The following is a 23,038-nucleotide window of genomic DNA, read 5'->3' as shown; positions in this document are numbered from 1 at the left end:
ATATAATATTTTATGTCGTACCGAAAAAATTAAGAAATTCGTCAGATTCATCAATTTGCTTCGATCTTCGATATACTTCCGCGCGATAGGACATCGTCACGTCGAATGATCATTGTAGCAACGATTTACAGATAGAAAAAAGGGAGAAATTGGAGAATTACATTCGAGATATACTCGATTGCACGTTTAGCTTATTAGCGGCGGAATCGGAGGTGGGGATCGGGGCGAGATGTCACGAAATTATCAGCGAGCGCGGGAAGTGAGCGTGGTGTTTCATATATGTTCGGATACGGTCGCGCAGCCGGTCGAGGAGCAGCGGCGGGCAAAGACGATTAGGGGGCGACAAGAGAAGAGACGTCGTGGCCAAGTCGAACAGCAGTAGCGTTAAGGCAGTCCGAGAGAATGGCTCGCGGCGCAGAACGCTGGAGCGTCGTCCTGCTGGGCCTCGCGCTCGCCCTAATCGCGCCCTACACCGCCGCCCTGTCCAAAAACGATCTGTATCAATACGCGGGTCCGGGCTCCTTGGCCCTCGAGAGCGACCCGAACCGGATGCTGATATCCGCGGAGGCGACCCTCAAAACTCCCATCGTTTTCTACGATAAAATCTACAACTCCATATTCGTGAGTACCGATAGCGATTTTTTTTTTTTAATATTTTCTTCAATGTTTCGGATGTAATTTTTCGATCAAATGCTAAAAACAGTTTAGACTGCAAATACTTTTTTATACTATGAATTTAACAAATATAAAATTTATATTTAAATATATTTTTATTGATATTAATGGGTGTATTGCGAAAAAAAGTCTTGTTTTTCATTCGTTAATACGATAACAAGAATTGTAGGATAAGTAAAATTTAATTAATGCTGTAATAAAATAGTTAATTTTAATCGGCTAATCAGAATCAGCGTATGAAGTAACTGCACATATAAATACAAATAGACTGAAAGAATAGAACAAGAATGTACTTCCAATGAACTACTAATACGATTTGTCTTGCAAACAAACAAGAACAAATAAGAATGTAACCTGAAAAGTTTCTTCTCATAATTAACATACCTTAATTATGAGACATAAACACAATTCCTAATTTAATAATTAGAAGTTATACACGATGTAAAAATTTCTCTAAGATCGTATTCTGCCTCTTGCAGATACAAATGTCTTAAGAAACAGAAAGTTATTAAAATCCTAGCAATAATAACTTATTTATATAATTATATAATTTGGATTAAAAATTTTATTAACATATGGACACTAGTTCTGCTATTTGTATTTGCAAATATGGGTGCGCCAAGAAGTTATTATTAGATAGTCTGCTATTTTTGTATTTACGTTTGTGCAAACTGATCGTCAGTGGAAAACACTGTTCGAGAAAAACGCAAATATTCTTGATAACTCGACGCAAATCTATATGTCATGTGTGAACAATATTTTTACATCCTATTTACAACTAGATATTTTTATTACTTGATATGACGTTGATATGATCAATCATCGCATGCGTAATTCAATCATTTTATTCTATTTTTGTATTAATTTTTCTTTCTTACCGTGATTCTCCAAGAAACATAAAATAAAATAACTTGGTTAGTAAAAATTGCACAGAAAATCATTATTTGTTGTAATTTTTTAATATTTATTATGCTTTAATCGCAATTTAAAGATTAAAATTCCGTTGAGTTAAAGTAAGAATAAAATAAAAATCAAAATATCGCCTGTTTATAAATTCTGTCAATTTTAATTTTTAATACTATATAAACAATTTTATGATTATGTCAAAACCTAGAGTTGATTTATCTAAATTCATCAAGTTTATTAATAAGAACACTAAAGAATGACATTACGCGCGCAGTATCTATATATTCTATTTCCCTCCACGTACTATTTCCCTCAACTACAAAAAAAGTTTTAAAAATTTCTCCGGATATCTCATAAATTCATTAATGAGAAGAGTAAGAATGATGTTACACCCTGTGACATCTACCTATCCTATCTCTTTCTCGCGGAGATACAAAAAGTTAGAAATTTTTTTTAGACATCTCACAGATTAGGAAACTTAACGTAGTCTCTCCACGTGACGAACTTCAATTTACGGCCCGGTCTAGAAAAAGTTTCCGAGACGGCGAGACGAGAGAGCGGCTAGGCGTAATTCCTCGGTTAATATCAATTTGTCGCGTGGTAGACGATGACGAAGCCGCGCGCGCTTTCGGTCATTCTCTCAATTCGGCTTGCGGTCTAATCCGGTCAACATCTTCTGGCATGACACGAATTCATTGCGCTCTCGCGATGACGAACGAGAGTGACTCTCTAGGCGGCACAATCGCGCTTAATTGCGACGGACGCGCCGCGTTGCTCATCGCGTACAATTTACGAGGGCCCGTTAATTTGTATGAATGAACGAGCGAGAGAGCGACGCGCGAACCGGAAGACGATGCAACGCGCATCCAAGACGAGCCAAGGCGAAGCGCGCCAAGAGAAGATTCCAGTAGTGTTTACGCGCCGAAAGTTCGGCCGTAAGCGAAAGCGTGTGTCTCGAGGAAGTGCGCGTTGCAGGAACATACAATACAGGGCTCCTCTACGATTTGAATCAGCTTCGGATGTATTGAAGAAGCTTAAAATAAGAGACATGTATTTTTTATTTAATTTAAACAATATTCCAAATTTTTAATGATTGCAGCGGGTTTTCAAAATCTAGCTGAAAGCATTTCATAATCATATATATGTTGTATATATATTTATATTTTACGAAATATTCACTTAAATGGGTAAATACAACGAAATGGCTTCTAGAATTTGTCTATTTGCTTAAATAGATCCATTAAGATGTCTCTTATTTTAAGCTGTTCTATCCGAAGGTCATCAAAAACGCAGAGAGACAATTCCGGCCGTTTCCTTGTTAGTTATGAGAAAGATACTTAAGATCTTGATACGCACTTGAGTCATCGCGCAAACACAGACAGCGCAATGTTAAATAACCGTGAAAACCGACAATCGATTAGAAAAATCCCGCAGGACAGGTCGTGTGATCTAACTTTTCTGCGAATCATCGTACTATTGCGGAGGCGGCGATATGAATGAACATTAATTATGTGCTAGTCTCGTGCAGATTAAAGCGAAGGATTCATCTCCCGAAGCGATTTATTGTGAATCAAGGTGCATGAGGTCATGCATAACAGCGTTTATGCATTTTACGCCTCCACATAGAGCGGACCCATGTTATCAACATTTTCTCGAGTGGAAAATAGTTTTCCTATTGAGACACACACACTAGACAACCTTGGCTAACAGCATCGAGTATCTTTAATAAACCATGACCAATCAATCTATAATATATATATACAAAACATTTTAATTGCAAGTGTTATATTTTTGATCTAGTACTCATATACACGCACACATATTTTTCAAAGCTCATAGTATTCTTTCGAATATATATAATATGTGAAATGTGTAAAATCATGTGTGTGTGTGTGTGTGTGTGTGTGTGTGTATGTAAATATTAAAATATACATTTATTAAAATGCATTAAGAATTAATTATATGTTTTTTAATTTATAACAAGATTACGTTGACAAAATTGTTCGCAATTTAACAATAATATATCCCATATATTCCATTTAATCTAAAATTTTACAATATTCCATTTTAAGCAAGGCTATACGCGACAGGAGGAGCTTTCAAATTTCAATACCGAAATTCATTTTCGAATTGGTATGACTTTCGCAGTTGCCGTTATCAAAGCACGGTATTAGAGCCATGATCCGCCGTGATCCGTTCCATTCATCGTGTTCCGTCAATAATTCAAGCGTCCGCAAAATCATCATCGCATTATTGATGACGTGCGTACGTGCGGCTCGCTTAGGGACGAGTCGAATCACACGCAGAAACTCGGCCGGCTAGTCAGCCGGACGGGCGTAAAGTGTAATGACGGATAATTGTGAGAGACTAGGCGGATTAAGAGCCTAGAATGGGAGATTCGATTTTGCAGGTATTGCAACAATACGCACACCCATAATCGTATCCTTTTACATTACTGTAACGCACGTGCTCTGAGCGTGCAGCATAGCATTACATAGTTCCAGTCTTCACTTCTCGTACATCAAAATATAAAATCTATGAATTTAAAAAAACTCACGATGTTATTCTTCCCTCTTTTAATGTAAAAATGAAAGCTAAGGACAATAAATATGACAGAAAAAAGGATTTTTAATTTAGAATCTAATATGTGTTTATAAGTTGTATCTAATATTATGTGCGTTTTATGACGTGTATACATTTATTTTAATTTATGACTTCATAGTCAAAATTTATTTAATGTTATTAAAAAAATAATGTTAATAATAATATACATTTGTGTTTTATTAATGTCTCAATAGAAATAAAAAGAGCGCAAAAATGATCATTACAGCGCTATTCTGCAAACAAATGTACATTCACTTGACGATATTGATCGTAAGAATCCCATTAACACCACGTGAGATTACGAATATGTAAATAGCTACCATTAATCTTGATAACTTTTCACATTAGTTAAGTTGCACGAGGAAAAAGATCATACCGATGTGTTTCCTGCACCTGCGTCTTTATATGAGAACCGCACACTTCATTGTAAAAATATTTACGCGTTCCGTAAAACCTAACATTATTTGATTCTTTGTAAAAATATCACGTTGAGAATAGATTTTATAGCTCTGTCGTATTTTTTACCTCTGCAATATAAATTCGTACAAAATACTTAATGAAAGAAAGACTTCTCTTGCTACACTAAATCAAGCGCTCGTATCAAGATAGAGTGTAATACGACAGCCAGTCTGCGATGCAACCGCTGTGCAATTAGTTTTTTCTCACATTATTTAGTGGGAAATTAGTGGGAGGAATTACGAAATTCCGCGCTCGCGATTCTTCTAGATCGGCTCTGTCGTCGGCTTCGTCATCGCCGGTAGAGTTCAATTAGACTCGGCACGAAATTCTCAATTAATTTCATTACCGTTTCTTCCGTTTTTCCCTTTTACGAACTTCCGATATTACGACATATCTTTTCGTAACCTTGAAATCATTCATAGAAAATTAAATACGGTTTCGTAAAAGAATGTTGCTGTACTCATTTCTTGTACGATTGTATTTCAGTTTTTACCAGCCTTTTTCAATTCAGTGCGCACGTTTAGTAGGCAGACAAATATCTTTGTAGGCGTGCAATTTGTTGGAAATGTTGAGGAAAGCGAGCATGCCATGTAAAACTAGCCAAGTGTAATTCAAGCACGCAGAGACTTCCGCATGTAAACGCAAAAGCAGACGGCAGTGAACTAATTGACAGAAAGAAATTTTGCTTCATGTGTCATAAGAGAAATTATGTAAGAATTTAAAAATTTCGTTTATATAATCAGTCTCGTTTAAAATATGATCAAACAATAATTAATGTTTTATTGCACTATTTTGCAATATATTCTGCTAAATGTTTCCTTTATATAAATTCAAATATATAAAAAATAATCTCTTAAAAAAAATTATTAAGCTACTTCATGTAATAAGTCTATCTATCATAGATACGTTATATCAAAATATAATTTTAGATAATTTATCAGCAGGACAAACTGTGTATAAGCGCAACTTTTTAGAATAGTTATCTATCCTAAAAGAGATATAGAAACAATTTTACTTTGAAAACTTATTAACAGAAAACTATTAATTTTTCTTAATTTATATCATTAGCATTAATAAAAGTTAATCAAGGTTGAAGTACAAAATTTATAGCTGCCTAAACAGTACTTGAAGAGAATTAGTTCCGACATTCCAATAGAGCGCTTCCTCTGTGGTGATCTTTCTTGGTGAATTATTATCATTATTATGCGGTCCCAGGTCAGTGACAAATCGCGATTGACACAGATGTATATCGCGATGTATCCACGAACAAAGACGGTCTACTTAAAGGACCTGCCTACACAACAATCATCTCCATTTCGTCCGCTTATCGTCGACGATTCGTAGTCATCAAAATGATTGCGGCCGATTGCGCGATCGCGTTAGCGCGTGCGGCATGCGTTACCGAAACCATCGCCGCATCGTATGTATCTCTCGCTGTCATCGTTGATTCGCAGCTGCTACTATGTTACGACGATTGCACACGCACCAAGATTATTGCGGCTAACACCGAAGTCCCGCGATTAGCATACGAATTCGACGCATTCATCCCGACGTATTGCGCGAACGAGGCGTTCAACAGCGCTTATGCATCATCGAGATGCACCATGGAAATTCGTTTCAACGGATAATGACAGATAATAGAAATATTTTTCATCGCAATAAATCGCGTTATAAAAATCACAAATTATTGTGCATCTTTTCTCGCGCAAAATACATGCTGTGATCCAACAGATGTTTGGACAATAAATTCTTTAAGTTGGGAAATCTATAAATAACGCATTCAAATTGCACAAGTGCACATATTTTTTATTCTGTTTTGCAATAATTTAATTTATATATATAGCCTTGAAATTATATTATCTCATAATGGAGAACATTATTTTTTAATATGTATTGATAACATTATATATTTGTATATATATTATACAAAAAATAGAAATATTGTATCAGAATTAATAAAGACAAAAATTTTCGAATACTTGAAAAAATAATGTAACTTTAAGAATGAAAAGTAGAATATACTTAAAACATAAGTCGCATTAAAGTGATTGTAAATTATTAATTTGCAGTTTTAATTTAATTTGGTCTATATATTATCTTAACGATATATTTAGTAATTAAATATGTATACACACAATACATATCAATTACGAGATAATTCCCAATAAAAAAAAAAAAAAATCGCGTAATTTTTTTCTCAGTATAAAAAGTTCCGCATTCGATATTGAAATATTCATCGATATATGTGAGAGCCGATCTCAAATTATTTCTGTTGAAACACTAGAACGTTATCGACGATATCAGGAAGAGAGTCGGCAGCCAGCACGGATTCCCTCCAGTTACTTCCACAAGCCGCGTTATCTATTTTCACCGTTTTCTCCCGCTATTCACCATATGTGTGTGCGTATGTGTCATCGGCTCGGCTCTGACCTACGACCTCGACGATAGCCCCGACGATGATAGCGGACCGAACTTTCCCACTAGCTGACTTACGCGAATGTCAAAATGTCCGATCATACAGACAGGCTTCAGTGAGACTATCAATACTGGCTTGACATCTCCAGCCATCGATTATTGGAGCCTCGATAACCAATGTTGATTATCGGTCTATAAACTCGCATATATATAACAGGATGAATAATATTGATTGAATATCGAAAATTGGAGGATTTTTGCTTGTTTGCTAATTGCAATCGTATTTAATATGCGGAAACGAGCGAATGGTATTTTGATAACTGTAAACAAAAATTTAAGAAATTCTCTAGTAAATTCGTCAGATACAGATATAATGTGTTCGCTAAATGTAATTAAAATGATATTTATACAATTAATGAGAGTATATGGATTAATTGAGTATTGGATTAATTTGCATGTTATTCTCTAACGTTAGATTTTTGCACAAACAAATAAAATCTAATTTATTCAGTAATTCCTCAAATATTCTTATAACAATAATAAATTTAATGTGACATATTTTAAAAATAGCTTAATGCAATAAATAACTTGCTTTTGTAAAAAGATTGTATTTATAAAAATAATGTTAGGGTGAAATACAGCCAACAAATCTAATTCATATATCTTTTAATTTGGCGAAATAATAAATAATTATGCTGTGCAACAAAATCATGAAACAAGTCTAATGTCAGAATAACGCCGCAATAAGAATTATTACTTTGTCGCCCTAATTCGTGTCAATTCACTTGAATCGGGTCGCTTGTTAATGGTGCGCGACTGAGAGAGAACATTAAATTTGATGCGGCGCCCGTGATATTAACCTCACGTGAAAACAATATGGGTCATTTGAGCAAACGGACATTCCAACTTGGACTTTGAGTGGCGCATAAGAATTAACGTTCATGAATCAGAACGTGAGAATGAAATGCGAAACCATACTGGACAGATGTAAATATTCTCGTAAAAGATGTTAAGAGAATGAAAATATTTCTGCGTCTTGGAAACGCACTGTTTTGAAAACTTTCAGAAAAGTTATTTATAAATTTATAGTGTTATTCCCTTTTAATTATCCTATTCCCTTTTAATTAATTCTATCCTGAAAAAAATTAAGAATTGATATATATAATTAACATAAAAAATCTCACACACCACACACAAACATTTTAAAATTGCATTAAAAATGAAGTTATATAAAACAATAGAATATATAATAACTATATAATATCAACTGTACTTTCTTAACTCCAAGATTAAGTAATATTGAAACGCTAAAAGCGAGTAGTGTGAGAACCACGCCAATCATTTCTTCTCAGCGCAATATTTAGGACGGGTGCATCGCTCTTTCGGGAAGTTTTAATTTTGTCTCCTTAATGACAAGTCGCTTCTTACGGAGAAGCAGCTGCGACCCGACACTGCACGAGGAGTGCATCGTGTCGAATGTGAAGCAAGAGTGGCACGTTTGGCGCACTTCGTTTTAGCCAATTGACGAAACAAGTCAGCGGCTCCAGTAAGGATAACACGACCGAGTCGACTGCTCCTTTCCGTTTTAAAATGATACCAAAGAATAATGAGGAATAATTAAAGTTTTATTTTTTCGCTCTTCTTAAGGGATCAATTTTTTTGGAGATTAAAGTAGTGTTGTATCTTTTGCTATATAAAAAAATAATGCAGAGATATAAAAATATCTTATAGAGAATAAATATAAAATATATTTAAATATTTTATATAATACAAAGATATAATTATAATAGATTTAAATCTTTAAAAGATTATACATATGTATGTGTACCAAATATTGGCGATAATATTGAATGCAATAATTCTCGAATAATGCAACTACTAGACGTATAAAATTTTTTGTTTTTATACAAATTCTCAAAAAAGATCGATATCCCGCGAATATATTTTGTCATTTTCACCGATAGTTCCTCTCAACGAGATCATCGCAATTCCTTCGCAAGCTTTCGCAAACACGACGCTGTCTTCCCAATGAGAGTGCGTCAGTGGGTGAATGACTTCTCGCGCGCTCGCTCATTAACACGTACATATGTGTATATGTGTAAACATGTGTATCGCGGTGAACCAACGACGCAGGATGCGAATCCTGTTCCATCCCGCCCTTTCTCCTAATTATGTCATTGTCGGATTTCTCGCTGACAACTCGTGCCAACGATTTACCCGCTGACCTGCTGACGCCGGCCAATCTTCCGCCGTTCGCGCATTACTAGACGGGATTTGATTTACTATCACGTGCCGGCTGTGTACGCGCAAGTACGACCCGTGGCATCGAAATTAACATATAATAATACTTCGCTGCGACTAAATCAATGCGATCGAAAAATTCACATTACGAAGAAATCGCGACGAACTGTGCATTCTTTTTCGAGCGCTGTTTTAAGTTAAAATTAATAAAAGCTGTAGAGCTGCATCAATAAAAGAATTATTAAATTTATTAAATTAAACGCTGTCGAATTAATTTTTTCGTTCTCATATTAATGTTTTCAGTTTTAAGTAATTATAAGAAATATGAACATTTAAATTGTGCTTATATATCGTATAAATAAATGGAACCTTTGGAAACGACTCTCTTTCTCTCTTTTCTTTCTCTTTATAAATTCTATCATTTCTCTCTATAAATAATCTAATTTTCCAATACTTCCGAACTCTCGTTAAACGTGAAATTGAAACCGGGCGTAGTCATGTAAGCCGGTCAGTTAATGAACGTCAAAGCTGGAAAATTGGTTTCAGGTAAATGGAAATGGCGTTCTTTCATTTTTGAGGGCTATGCAAAGGTTCTTCAACATCGCGTTCCCTCTTGATGATCCAGTAATCGCGCCTCTCTACACACACGTCGACACGAGAGGTTCGGGAACGGTTTATTATAGCGAAACCGATTCTCCCGAAATTCTCGCTAGAACCGGAGGACTAGTTCGAAGCGCCTTCAAGGACGCTATCGACTTCGTACCTACGCACGTCTTTTTGATCACCTGGGAGAAAGTTGGTTATTACAACGAGCGTAACGATAAGGCAAGTTGTTGCTTCGCGTAAGACATTAAGAAAAAAAAGTATTCTCTTTTTTTCTCTTGTAAAGTTATATTTAAAGCTAAACGTCTTTATCACAGAGAAAATAAAAAAGTAAATAAACGTGTAATAAGTTTTCTCAAAAACGTGAATAACTTTCATCGAGTCTCATCTTTCAGGTGAATACTTATCAAGTCGCTATATCATCCAACGGTTCGCACTCCTTTGTTGAACTGCTATACCCGGAAAATGGTATACAGTGGATTCAGGGTGAATCGCATCCCAGCGGGCTCCCAGATGCCAAAGCGCAGGCAGGATTCATGAGCGACGGCAAAATGTATACCCTGAGGGGTTCGGGCACCGACCAAATTCAGAATGTCGACAAGTGAGTAATGGGGAGAGCAAAGGCGTTGGCTATATTCATATACGATGTATTCACGGGTCTTTGTAATTGTTTTCAGGTGGTCGAATGTAAATAGGCCTGGCCAATGGCTGTTTCAAGTCGGCCCCATCGACGAAGGCGAAAATATAAGGACTCCCGACAACATCGAAGGTAAAAGTTCAAAGTAATCATATAATAAAATATACAAAAAATATATACATATTTTTTTTAATTTAAAAAATTAAAAAATATTCAAAAAATTATTTTAAAAATATATATTAATATACGTTTATATGTAAAACTGAAGATGATTCTATTTAAGATTTTTATCTCACGAATATAATTTGTAAATCACGCGCGACAAGATTCGCGCGCAAATTAGATATTATTCCTACATCTTATGACGTTGATTATAATTAATGAATATAATTAATATACGTTCTTAGACACTATGACTACGCATCAAGCGGCCAGCTGCAGGAGCGGCGCTACCACTTGCCATAGCAAAGCGACCTGCGTCGATTACGAGATCGGATTCTGCTGCAGCTGCAAGCAGGGCTATTTCGGCAACGGGAAATCCTGCCAGCCAAACGGTGAGCAATTTATCACAACGGCGATTGTCGAAAACTCGCGAGATAAGCTCGAGCTAATGGCATGCAAACGCGGCCTTTGAAGTATTCTCGAAACAGGGATAAAGAAGGAATCTTTCAACGTTTCCCCTCTGAACTCCCGACGACGCTCCGTCTAACGCGGACAAAGATACGCAGAAAGTCGTCTCTCGCGTAGGACAAATAGATGCATCGCAGAAAGTAGCTGCGTTTGCTCGAGTGCGCTCTCTGATCTATTCATAGTTTACGAGACTGATTCTTACGACTTTCACGGTAACATCGTAAAGACAGCGATATACCTTGAAATAAACCGCGCGGCTCTTTGATGATCGCGTCACAATTGTGTGCGTTGAAGTATCGCTACCGATAATTGCATAAAGAAAAAGATGCAACGCTTTTTCTTAAGAAATGCAGAAAACTCACCGGTTGATGTATCGCCGTCTCGCCATCCATCCCGCGATGTTGGAAGATATCCGCAAGATATCTGCGTGTCCATAATCGGCGAAATCGGCAGAACGGAATGTTTCTCCTAGGATTTTCTGAAACAAAGTACAAATGCAAATATTAAATGAATAAAATTCGTTACTTCATATAATTCTGGAAATGTTATATGCAAATATTATATATTAAAATGCTTTCTTATATTTCTATCGCGCCGTGATTTATTTATAACATATTTCTATTTTAATTTTTATAATATATTATTATTTTGAAATTTAGTTAGCAAATTTTTACTTTATTAATATTTTTTGACAGATATCAGCTGATTAAAGCGTCAATTTGCTAATTAATTTTTAAAATAATAATTTGGTATAAAAATTAAAGTAATCATGTTTTAAATAATATGTTATAATTCTTTAAACTCGACAAAAAATATTAATCAAGTTTAAACAAACTTTATATAAAAATATCATTCTTTTTCATATAAAATCGAGGAATGGCGCGCGCGTAGCGCTTGTGTTCTAGTGATAGAAAATTAGTAAATATAATAAAAATTTAAAAATATAATAACACTTTTAAAATAATTTTTAGATGTGCCTCTTCGTGTTATTGGTCGAATATCTGGCACGCTCAATGGCGTGGAATTCCCTTCAAGAGATCTTCAATGTTACGTGCAAACCAAAGATGGACGAACATATACCGCTTTATCGAGAGTGCCTCAAGAAATCGGCGCCAGTTTTCAACTTCTAAACAATTTGGGCGGTATAATCGGTTGGCTGTTCGCGAAACCTGTTAGCGATACTGAAAACGGATACGAACTTACAGGCAAGTAACTTTATATTGCAAAATGTTCACAAAAATCAATTTTGATCAGATATAATATCTTATTGTTAGTATGTTTTGATCTCTTCATCCATTAAAAGAGAAGTAGAGAGAGAGAGAGAGAGAGAGAGAGAGAGAGAGAGAGAGAGAGAGAGAGAGAGAGAGAGAGAGAGAAAGGAAGCGTATGTTATGTTTTTAAACAAATTAATAATTAATAAAAAACTATCTATTATATTAACAATATTAAAGAAAGCAATAAGCAACTTTACGCGAAATTTTTCTAAAAATTATAATAATCGCGACTTTCAAATTTAGATTTATAAAAAGCATGATTACGAGCGGTATTGTGTTCCGCTAATTTGATTCACAAAATTTACAAGGTTGTCAAACGCGATTTACGATTATTCATACGAGTTTGTTCCACACACACAGGTGGTTTATTTAATCACACGGCGGAGCTGGTCTTTCCAGCAACCGGCGACAAAGTGACGATACGCAGCAATTATCTCGGATTGGACGTCTTTGGTCAACTAAAGATGGAAGCGGACATCAAAGGTACGATGCCGCATCTCGAAAAAGACACCAGGGTGGACTATGGTGATTACGATGAGCTCTACACTCGTGCCCAACCGGGATTGATCCGTTCTCAAAGCGAACGTACTTGCGAACTAGTACGTGGTGGCGGAGACAAGCGGGAAATCACCTTCACGCTGGATCAGATAATTAGCTATCAGGAATGCCCGTACGGTATCTTCGATCCCGAAGATAACACGACCAGGCTGAAGTTTTACAGAGGCATCACTACTTACGAGGCAACCGAGGGCATCATACGATTTGCCGTCAACACTAAGATAACGCCTCTCGAGGAAGAGGATCCGTGTATTCAAGGACGACAGACTTGTGGTGATCACAGCTCCTGCGTAGTCGATGGGGATAGTTTCAAATGTGTGTGCAACACAGGGTCAGTATTGATTTTTTTTATATAAAATTGATTTGCAAAAAATCTTAATATTATAGATATTAAAAAAAAAGTTTCTTTGAATATGTGTGGGAGATATATCTTCTTAAAATATGTCTCAATTTTGGCATCAATGTATGTGATATTATGATTCTTTAATTAAAAATCAATGATGCATTTATTATATTGCTCGCGAGAGAAGGTATCAATATCTATACGAGGAGGACGGCAACGCGATTTGCGTGGACGTGAACGAGTGTACAGCCGGTAATCACATGTGTTCTCCGGACGCTCAATGCATCAATCAAGAAGGCAGTCATACGTGTCAATGCAGACCTGGTTTTACCGGAGACGGTCGAGTTTGTGAAAGTAATTGCACATTGTGTATCATATTAATATAAATTATTGTATTCTAAGATCACAATTACCGTACTGTGGTAACATTTCAAAGTCGATCAAGTTCTTACTGCTGATAGCGACGAAAATAATCTTGACATTTGATAATATTCTCGGTTCCTATTTTTTAATTTAATTTCAATCTTGAAAATATTTAGAAATATATTTCAAAAATATCTTCATATATGTTAAATATTAAAATTAGACTTATAATCTCTTTCAATTTTCAGTTATTTAATACGCTCAATAGTATCTAATTTTATATTCGAAAAATTTATTTGTCCGTCATGCAGGATTGCCGTCTTGCGAGGATACTCGCTGCGGAGATTACGAACAATGTGCAATGATCAGAGGTGCACCTACGTGTATTTGTGCGCCTGGTTTCGAAGAAACAGAACAAGGCTGTTATTCCGCACAGCATGGTAAAATGTTTTCCAGATACAATAGACTGCGTAGCAAAAAACTCTGTTTATCGTATTTTTGCTGACAAAAACGAAAACTACTTTTGCAGTATCCTGTAACGAGGAAGATAACTGTTCGCCTTACGGGCTCTGCAGTTTTGACGGAAATAGGAAGAAGCACGTTTGCGTATGCATGCCCGGTTACGTCGGTGAGTGGAGAGTTCAAGAAAAAAATATCTGCCTCTACCGTTAATAATTTTTAAAAAATTGAAAAATTAAAAAAAAATATATATACAAAAATCCTACAAGATATATATGTAAATTAGTGCAAATTCATATACGTACACATTAATATTAGAAGATCATTAGAAGATCATTAAAAGTCATTAATATTAGAAAGTAATATTTTAGCGCAAGCTACACATCTATTTGACAGTTCATGACAGATGTTCCCCTTTAATCTCTTTTGTTTCTCGTAATTTTAATTGCGTGCCAATATCTCTCGTATAATTTTTTTTTTATAACGTCGATTATTATCGCGAATTTTAATTTTAATACAAAAATTTTGATTTGAGAAATAAAGTCATTAAATTAAAATTGCGAGCCATAATCGAAAATATTTGTCGCACAATATAGCAACGAGTGATCGCTTTAACTTTAAGCACACACGCGATACCTCAATGCAATATGTAGAGTATTTTCTGTCTGTTATTCACATATGCAATTATTTACAGGCGATGGATACACTTGTTACTCCGAATCCGATACCACCACCACAACAGACCAACCACCGCAACCGCAGTGTCTGATTGAAGTGTGTTGGTGTCCGAGCGGCTGGGAATTCCGCAACCATGTCTGCGTGAGGCAAGAGGGAGAGTACACGACAGTTGATTATCGAGACTGTAAGTTGCACGGAAAATAATCAGTATATCATATGGCGGCTTTTAAATGCGACTTTCTGTGAAACGTGAAAGTTTTTAGCACGGATAAAATCGATGCAATTTCTCTCCGTTATTCAAATATGTAGCACGCTGTTTTACATATCAGCATGCATAGCATGCTTTGCATGGAGAAATTTTAAATATCGATAATTATTTGATTGCACAATAATAATTAATTGAGTATTATTGCAGTTCTTTCTGTCGATATGTGTTCTCATCGTTAAAAAATTGAAGATTCTCGGAATAAATTTTATTGTTAGATGTGTGTATAATTTAAATATACACATCTAAAAATTTATGTATAAAAAAAATAATTATATAATAATGAAAGTAGAATTTTATATCAATATACTAAATATATGATAAATCACAAAAGCGTCACATTCACTTTTTTCCGAGGATCATTCAATTAGACGCGAAAACTAAAATATAGCTGAGAATTAAAATAATAATTCGATCAAGAATTACGCAACGAATGATTGCATGCGAATAAATTAACATGAATAAGTTGAATCTCTTCCCCGCGACGCGATCAGTATTTAATAACAAGCAAGATTAACGCGTCGAACGTCGTTCGTCGATGCATAATGCGTTTTAGTATCGGCACATCCGCTCCCGGAATGCTTCGACGACGTCTGCATATGTCCCGTGGGATACGATTACGACCATTTGGAACGAATTTGCGTTCCACTGCCAGGATACCACCACGACACGATGGGTCCATCAGGATCTAACCGTACGACGAGCATTCACTGCTTGGCTTTAAGCTATTTATGTTCATTAATGAACGTCAAACCGCTTTGCATACCGTCCTCATTAACGAGCTCGCTACGATGACGCATGCTGCTTTTATTTTCGCACGACTATTTTAATTTCATTATATTGTACGATATATCTCTTATCTCGTTAATTAATCAAAGCGCTTGCGGGCTCGCAAATTGTGCGAGAACTAAAAGTTAAACGTTTTCGTAACAAAAACGAAATTGCAGATAAATGTATAATTGACATGTGTTAATAACATTCCCGTTTTACGTAGTTCAATGTAAATTCGCGAAAATTCACATCTCGAGTTTTTCGAAGGGCGAAAAAAGAGGGGAAAAGAAAGAAACTTGTTCTATAAATATATACTCAAAGTTTCGCCATCTTCCGAGTCCTTAAACTCACTTTCAGAAACTTGCGATGCGCAACCTTTTAGTGAACAGTACGACGGAAGATTATCTCGGAAAATTAGGAAAGATGTCTGCAGTGCATGCAATTCCCTTCAGAAAAAATTACAAGATCAAAGTATTCAAATGTGCTACTAAAATATCTCAATTTCATTAAACTTTTACCTTTTTACTATTTATGTTGTAAATAATACAGTAATATTTCATCTCTCTTGAAATATTCATATTATATAATATATACATATATATATATATATATATATATATATATATATATATATATATATACGGATATGAAATACAAAATAACTTATATGATTTCAAGACGAATGCTTATTTTGCTCAGAAAATGTTTTCGATATTTATTCGAGATGCTTCAAGCTACATATCAAAATAAGTTTTGACATTCTGATGATTGCGATAAAAAACTAATGCACCAACTTTAATATTCTCTGAACGATATTTTCTCTCGAAACTTTCATCTCACGCAACGCTGCGCTCAATCTGTTTACCGAGATCAATTATTCGCAAAGATACGAAATAAATATTGTATAACATGTCTCCCAGAATTGCTGATATATATCTGTCAACGATTCGAAGAAATTTTTAGGAATTATTTTAGACATAACTAGCAGAAAAATTAATTAATGAAATTCCTTTAATTAGCTCCTAACTCTTTATTGATCAAGACGTGTTCATAACATCGCGAAATCTAGCCGTTTCCATTAAATTTTTCGGTCTCGCTATCGGGACAGCCAGCTATCGTCGCCGCTTGCCGTGCAATGTATCATAATCGCGCACACGCTTGTGTCCAGTATCTTGCAACGTGGTGAACAGGTGTCATCCCTACGCGCAGTGCATCTACGTGACGAGTACCGGTGATTACGAGTGCCGCTGCAATCCAGGATACGAGGGCGACGGTATGGAATGCACCAAGACAGGTACGTGTGAAATGCATCTTGCATTTGCATTTAGCAAGTTAATTAATGAATGACAACTATTGTGTTAGAAAGCGCAATTTAAATTCTGCGATATATATATATGGTAGATACATATATATATAAAATTTATATAATATATGTACCTACATGTATATATATATAATATATATAATTTTAAAATTATTATTCCGTATATACACTCGTGAAATACATTTTACAACTGTAAAAAAATAAAAAGATCTTTTAAATCACAATACTTTTCTTTTAGTTTAAAAATTGTCGATAGAATTCAAAATGAATATCTTGTTTCTCGAAACACTAGTGCGCTTTCCGATGCTTCTGCTTTCAATAATTATATTTTCCTGAGGAAAAAGTCTAAATCACGAAAGAGAGGATTGAGGTAACGTTAATAATAATACAACGGTACGATTTTTTTCTTCTTCGCGCAGAGATATCCTGCTTGGAAGTGGACATCTGCGACCCCAATGCGTCTTGCCAGCACGAGGAACCGCTAGCAAAGTGCGTGTGCAATCCAGGATATGAAGGCGACGGAACAACATGCAGCCCTATCGGTGCTTTCATTATCCTTATATTTTTTTTAATTTTTGTTTCACTCGTTTCGCGCACGACGCGCTTCGGAATGTCAATGCAGATTCCTTTCTTTCGAATCGGCGAAATCGGCGATTTCTACCGTGCATGCATATCGCCTCCTTTACATGTAAATCGAAAAATCACACACAATCAGCTTCGAACTCTCGGTTTAATTAGTAATTATTTCAGACGATATCACAAACTCACACACGTTGACTTTTTTTTTTTTTAAAGCTGTAAGCTGCATAATACGAATCGAACCAGAGACTGCGCCAAACTGACATTTTCTCTGGTGACTATTTTGCGTTTTAGACGAGTGCAACGACAATTCCGACTGCGAGGAGAATGAACGGTGCACCTACCACCCCATAAGCTCGCGCTACGAGTGCACCTGTAACCCCGGATTCAGTCTGGTAGACGATCGATGCGTGCTGTCGGATTGCTCGACGAATCCTTCTCAATGCCATGTCAACGCGCAGTGCATCTCATCCGGCGACGGAGGCTACAAATGCGTCTGCATAAGCGGCTATCACGGCGACGGTATGCGCCAATGTGTGGAGGATCATATCGGCTGTAACGTTTTGAATAACTGCGGCCGAAACGCAGTCTGCGGATACAATCAAACGTCCGCGAATTTCGCCTGCATTTGTCAACCGGTGCGTACAGATGCGTATCACACGTCGCATCATATAGGATATAATCGAATTTGTTATCGCCGCACGTGTCGTACACTCGTACGTGCTGCATTATGTCCAATACTATACGTGATTATCGGTAACTGCGTTTTATAATGTGTGTGTCAACTTTAAATATTAATAATGAAAAATTAGCAGAATCTGATACACGCGGCTATCCACTCAAGAGGGAGAGAGAGAAAGAGCAAAATAAATTTATTCGTAAAAATTTTATACGATCGCAAAATAAAGGGTGAAAATGTAAATTCAAAAATACTTTTCGGCAATATTATCTCTCTTGCCGTAGCGATTTATAACGTGACATGCGAATGATCGTATAATCTTGTCCCGCTTTTAGGGTTACTACGGTGACGGTTTCACGTGTCTTCCGCACACCTCGTGCAGACGCGACCCGAATCTCTGCTCTCCGGATGCAACATGTGTATCGGCTGGCGAAAATCAATTTGCTTGCGTTTGCAACGAGGGTTACATCGGCGACGGTGTAAACTGTAAACACCGGCCGAGGCACGACTCCAACTTTTTGCTGGTAAACCAAGGAATGGCCACGCATCGAATACCGTTCGTGCCTACGCAACAGAATCCAGGAAATCCCATCTACATAGTTTACACGCAAATGGCGATTGCTCTAGATATCGATTGCCTCGACGGCAAAGCTTACTCCAGCGATATTACTGGTAATTGCTCGTTTGTATTCAAAAGTCGATTTGCTTCGAGTTTATTCCACAATACCGTGCGTTTAAAATCACTCTAGATTTTTCTCTCATCATTATTTCACAAAATAATACTTTCATTTTTTAATAAAGAACCGAAAATTCTAAGACAGTCTATAATAAATACGATAAATTGATTTATATTATGAACATATATATATATATATTTCTTAATTGTCGATATGTTAAGAAAATAATTGCGAATGATGCAAGAAGATATTTTTACAATGAATAAAATTGCTATCTATCTATCCCGCAGGCAACAGAATAGTCGAACTATCTTATAACGGATCGATGACGCACACATTCATTCCGAAAGTTAGCAGTCCCGAGGGACTATCGGTCGATTGGGTCTCGAGAAACATCTTCTGGACCGATTCAGGCAAGACGACCGTCGAGGTTGCCAGTCTTGTAACAAAGAAACGCAAAGTTCTCGTTTCCGATGGACTGGTCAATCCAAGGGGAATAGCTGTTCATCCATATCGAGGGTAAGAATATATAAGAGCGGAGAAAATCTATTTGCAAAACTTTTCAATTTCTTTCGTACTTCAAAATCCTCTTCGACCTCTTACTATAATCATTTTTTAGTACATTATTCGCACGATGACAATTTCTTTGAGTTTCTAAATTATTTTTCGCTGCATATTTAGAAGACTACAATTTTTTCATATTTTCTTTTATGTCTATAGATTCTCTCGAATAATTTCAAGTTAATTTTCATCAATAAAAATAGCAAGACGTGCTAAAAAATAATTTTCAATTTATAATCTCATTAAAAGTCTATATTTAAATTACTGATCTGTAAGATTATTAACGTGATTTTGTAAAGTTATTTAAATTTTCATTTCAGAAAAATATTTTGGTCTGACTGGAATCGCGCCTCTCCAAAATTGGAGTGGGCTAACGAAGATGGTACAGACCGAGCAATCTTCCTTCAGGGTGATTACGTTAAGCTGCCAAATTCATTAAGTATCGATTGGGCGACGGATGAGCTCTGTTGGGCCGATGCCGGGACGTTTACGATAAGTAAATATAGATTTTAATCGATGTGAACACGTCGAAATAGCATCTCCATTAATCTTAAGCAAGAAAATGTCAGATGATGCGATATGTTTCATTACTGCAAAGCTTGCTACTCCGAGATAATAAATAATCTCTTGTTCTTAGGCTGCATCGAAATAGATAGCAAAAAAGTCAACGTCGTCGCTAATGAACTTACTTATCCGTTCGGCTTGGCAATATCTCAAAATTATTACTATTGGACCGACTGGAAAACGTAAGGCAATAAAACGTCACGACAATCTATAGAAGAGAAATATAAAATCCGAAAGAGCTTTTATTCATATTACGCTCCTTGTGCATTGCAGAAACAAGATTGAAGTCGGCATAAAAACTAATGGCGAAAGACGCACACCGTTATCTGTTCCACCAGGTGGAAGTGGAAAGCTATACGGCATTGTGGTCGTTCCCGAGTCATGCCCTAGAAGTAAATTTCATCTACATAAATACATATCTTGATATAAATTTTACCAATCAAATTTTGTCAAAAATAGAATTAACAAAACTCTTGTATAAAGATTAATTTTCTTTAAAAATGAATTCTGGCAATTTAATATATCGTCCGAAATTTTTTTATTAATATTTACGACTTAATATTTATTTATTCGTGCAGTAACCAACATGTGCCAGTATGACAATGGAAGATGCAACAAGGATCAGCTCTGTCTACCGGACGGCCAGGGTGGCAGGACGTGTGCGTGCGCGAACGACGCGAAAGAAACTTGCACCGATTCCCGTTATCCGTCTTAAATCCGTCCTTAATCTCGTAAAGAAAAGAAATTTTAAAAAATCTTGTCTCGCGTTCGATATTAGCCGATAAGAAAGTCTCGCGTCATGGCGCTCACGTCGAGCTAAAATTATAAATAACCACTAGATCAAGTGTAAATTATAACATTAATCGTAATATTAGGATTAGTCATCGACATCCTCAAGTAACATCTACTTTTGTATCTAAATCAGTCGCGACGCATACAAGCTATACTGCGATTTGATTCTTATTTAATAAAATTGAAGGAAGCAGCGAGCGATGCTTTACAACGTAATATTCATATTATTTATTTCCATCATTTTCTCGTTCCGAGTTTATTCGCCTGATTAGTTTCATAATGAAATATAAAAAAGAAAAGTGAAAACTCTGCGAAAGATCTCTTATACATATAAAACTGCTCTACGAATATTAAAAATTATTTCTATCATTGTGCAGCGAGAAATGAAATCCAATTAGCTACAAGTACCGTATAATTTCAACAACGTAATTTCCCACATATAATATTAATAATTTTATATAACGTTTTTAAATACTTAAAAACTTTGCTGTCTGCAAGAAAAATGTAAAGGAAAAACGAAAACCAAATGTAAGTATAATTTTTCTTTTCTCTAAGCCGGTTGCAAATCCACTAGCTTTATTTCTTCCTTGAACATTTTTGCGTGATATAATAAGTTAGCATCCATAAAACCATAGCTGATTAAATAAAACACTCTGCTCTCAAGTTAGAAAAATGGAAGATGTATCTACTTACATTTTTAACACGAGATCTTAAAAAATAAGGTATAGAATCTGTCCAACATTTTCAATGTGATACACCGAATATTTTCATGCGAGATACTTCTTTTGAGAACGCGATATTTAATCGGTTGTGGGAAAATCGAAGAGCGATACGGCGGAAAGGGAATGAAGAGACGATATAAGGAAGAGATAAAACGACGACCTCAAAAACCGACAAAGGGCTTGGTGCTCTCCAATGGATTCGCACAGAGAAGCGACAAGAATCTCTTGGAAATGCGTCTCGAGAGATCTTTCTTCTAGTCGCGTCGTAATAATGGTAGAATTCTGGAAATGGAAGGTAGCCGTAAACGAGCGGCAATCTCTCAGTATTCGTCGGAAAATCGTATTTACAGTAGACCGTCATATATTTGGTGCAAAATAAACACAAGTATTATTTCGTCAATGAACTCTTTTTTCAACGATATTGTTTAAACGATATTACGAAAACGATATTACGTAACGCAAAACCATGTAGAGGGAAAGAGGACTTAAAATAAATCGGAAAGTCAACGCGCTGTACATAAATAGCGGAAGAGATCATATGACATTCTTTTGACAGCATTTTTGTCACTACATAAAGTGACTTTAAAAATAAAAATAAAATAAAAAAATTAAATACCTTTAAAATCAGCATTTAAAATTAAAATAATTAAATTAAAATAAAAAACAAAAAATTATAATAATTGTATAATAATTATCTTATACATTTAGCTTTGAAAAATTATTTTAAATAAAGATAAGATAAAAAAGCATCTTATACACATATTAATCGTTGGATAAAACTAATTATTTAGTTATGAATAATCATATGTTACTTTCTTTCTCATATTTTTAATCTTTAATTAATTATTAATTACGTGCATAAACAAAAATTGGATTTTTACGTTTACGCCAAGATTAAGAATTATTTCATTTTAAAAGAATCTTGAATCCAATTCTTTTATCTGGTTGTTTTTCTCAGAATTTAAATAGCATTTCCTATAAAGTTTTTAGAGTCTAAAAAATGTCCATATTTAGATGCTGAATATTTTAATTCTGTCGCATTTTTTGAATTCCATTGAAACGACAACGCTGTTAATGTTCGAATTGATCATCGTACGCGCAACCGCAGCTTGCTACGCAAATAAGCATCGCTTCTGGTGATCGGCAGCTGCTGAATGCCTGGGCGGATTGGAAAAAGCTGGCCAAAGTCTGCCATCGACAGGTGCTCGATCAGACTATCGCGCTATAGCTTTTCAATAAGAATGCCCGCTCTGGGCTGT

The 23,038-nt window shown here is 35.7% G+C and overlaps 2 protein-coding genes across 7 annotated transcripts in view; one reads left to right on the top strand and one right to left on the bottom strand.

The window, feature by feature from the left end:
- LOC145944121 (uncharacterized) overlaps window positions 1-23,038 on the bottom strand; it is a 399,257-nt gene that overhangs the window by 331,475 nt on the left and 44,744 nt on the right. For all 4 annotated transcript variants that reach the window (XM_083052242.1, XM_083052238.1, XM_083052240.1 and 1 more), the window contains one exon: window positions 11,533-11,648. In XM_083052242.1, coding sequence (XP_082908368.1) covers window positions 11,533-11,648 — 116 coding nt within the window. The remainder of the gene's footprint in view (window positions 1-11,532; window positions 11,649-23,038) is intronic.
- Window positions 335-21,273, top strand: Ndg (Nidogen). Of its 3 annotated transcripts, XM_083052212.1 has the most exons (21): window positions 335-621; window positions 9,847-10,125; window positions 10,299-10,504; window positions 10,581-10,672; window positions 10,948-11,094; window positions 12,142-12,375; window positions 12,805-13,333; window positions 13,533-13,699; window positions 14,020-14,148; window positions 14,238-14,336; window positions 14,862-15,029; window positions 15,667-15,804; window positions 17,050-17,175; window positions 17,625-17,747; window positions 18,079-18,422; window positions 18,799-19,135; window positions 19,431-19,659; window positions 20,022-20,197; window positions 20,339-20,447; window positions 20,539-20,657; window positions 20,844-21,273. In XM_083052212.1, exons 1-21 carry the CDS (start codon window positions 403-405, stop codon window positions 20,978-20,980), a joined length of 4,107 nt encoding a protein of 1,368 aa, XP_082908338.1. In that variant the 5' UTR covers window positions 335-402; the 3' UTR covers window positions 20,981-21,273. The 3 variants fall into 3 exon arrangements, with proteins under 3 accessions (XP_082908338.1, XP_082908339.1, XP_082908340.1); XM_083052213.1 differs by lacking the exon at window positions 15,667-15,804 and having other exon boundaries at window positions 336-621; XM_083052214.1 differs by lacking the exons at window positions 15,667-15,804; window positions 17,050-17,175; window positions 17,625-17,747 and having other exon boundaries at window positions 338-621.

This window comes from Prenolepis imparis, unplaced genomic scaffold (assembly GCF_030444845.1).
Source record: "Prenolepis imparis isolate NDT839.2.m4 unplaced genomic scaffold, iyPreImpa1.0 SCAF_12, whole genome shotgun sequence".
NCBI lineage: Eukaryota > Metazoa > Arthropoda > Insecta > Hymenoptera > Formicidae > Prenolepis > Prenolepis imparis.
Note: the sequence above shows the minus strand (reverse complement) of the source record. Positions and strands in the feature narration are given on the sequence as shown.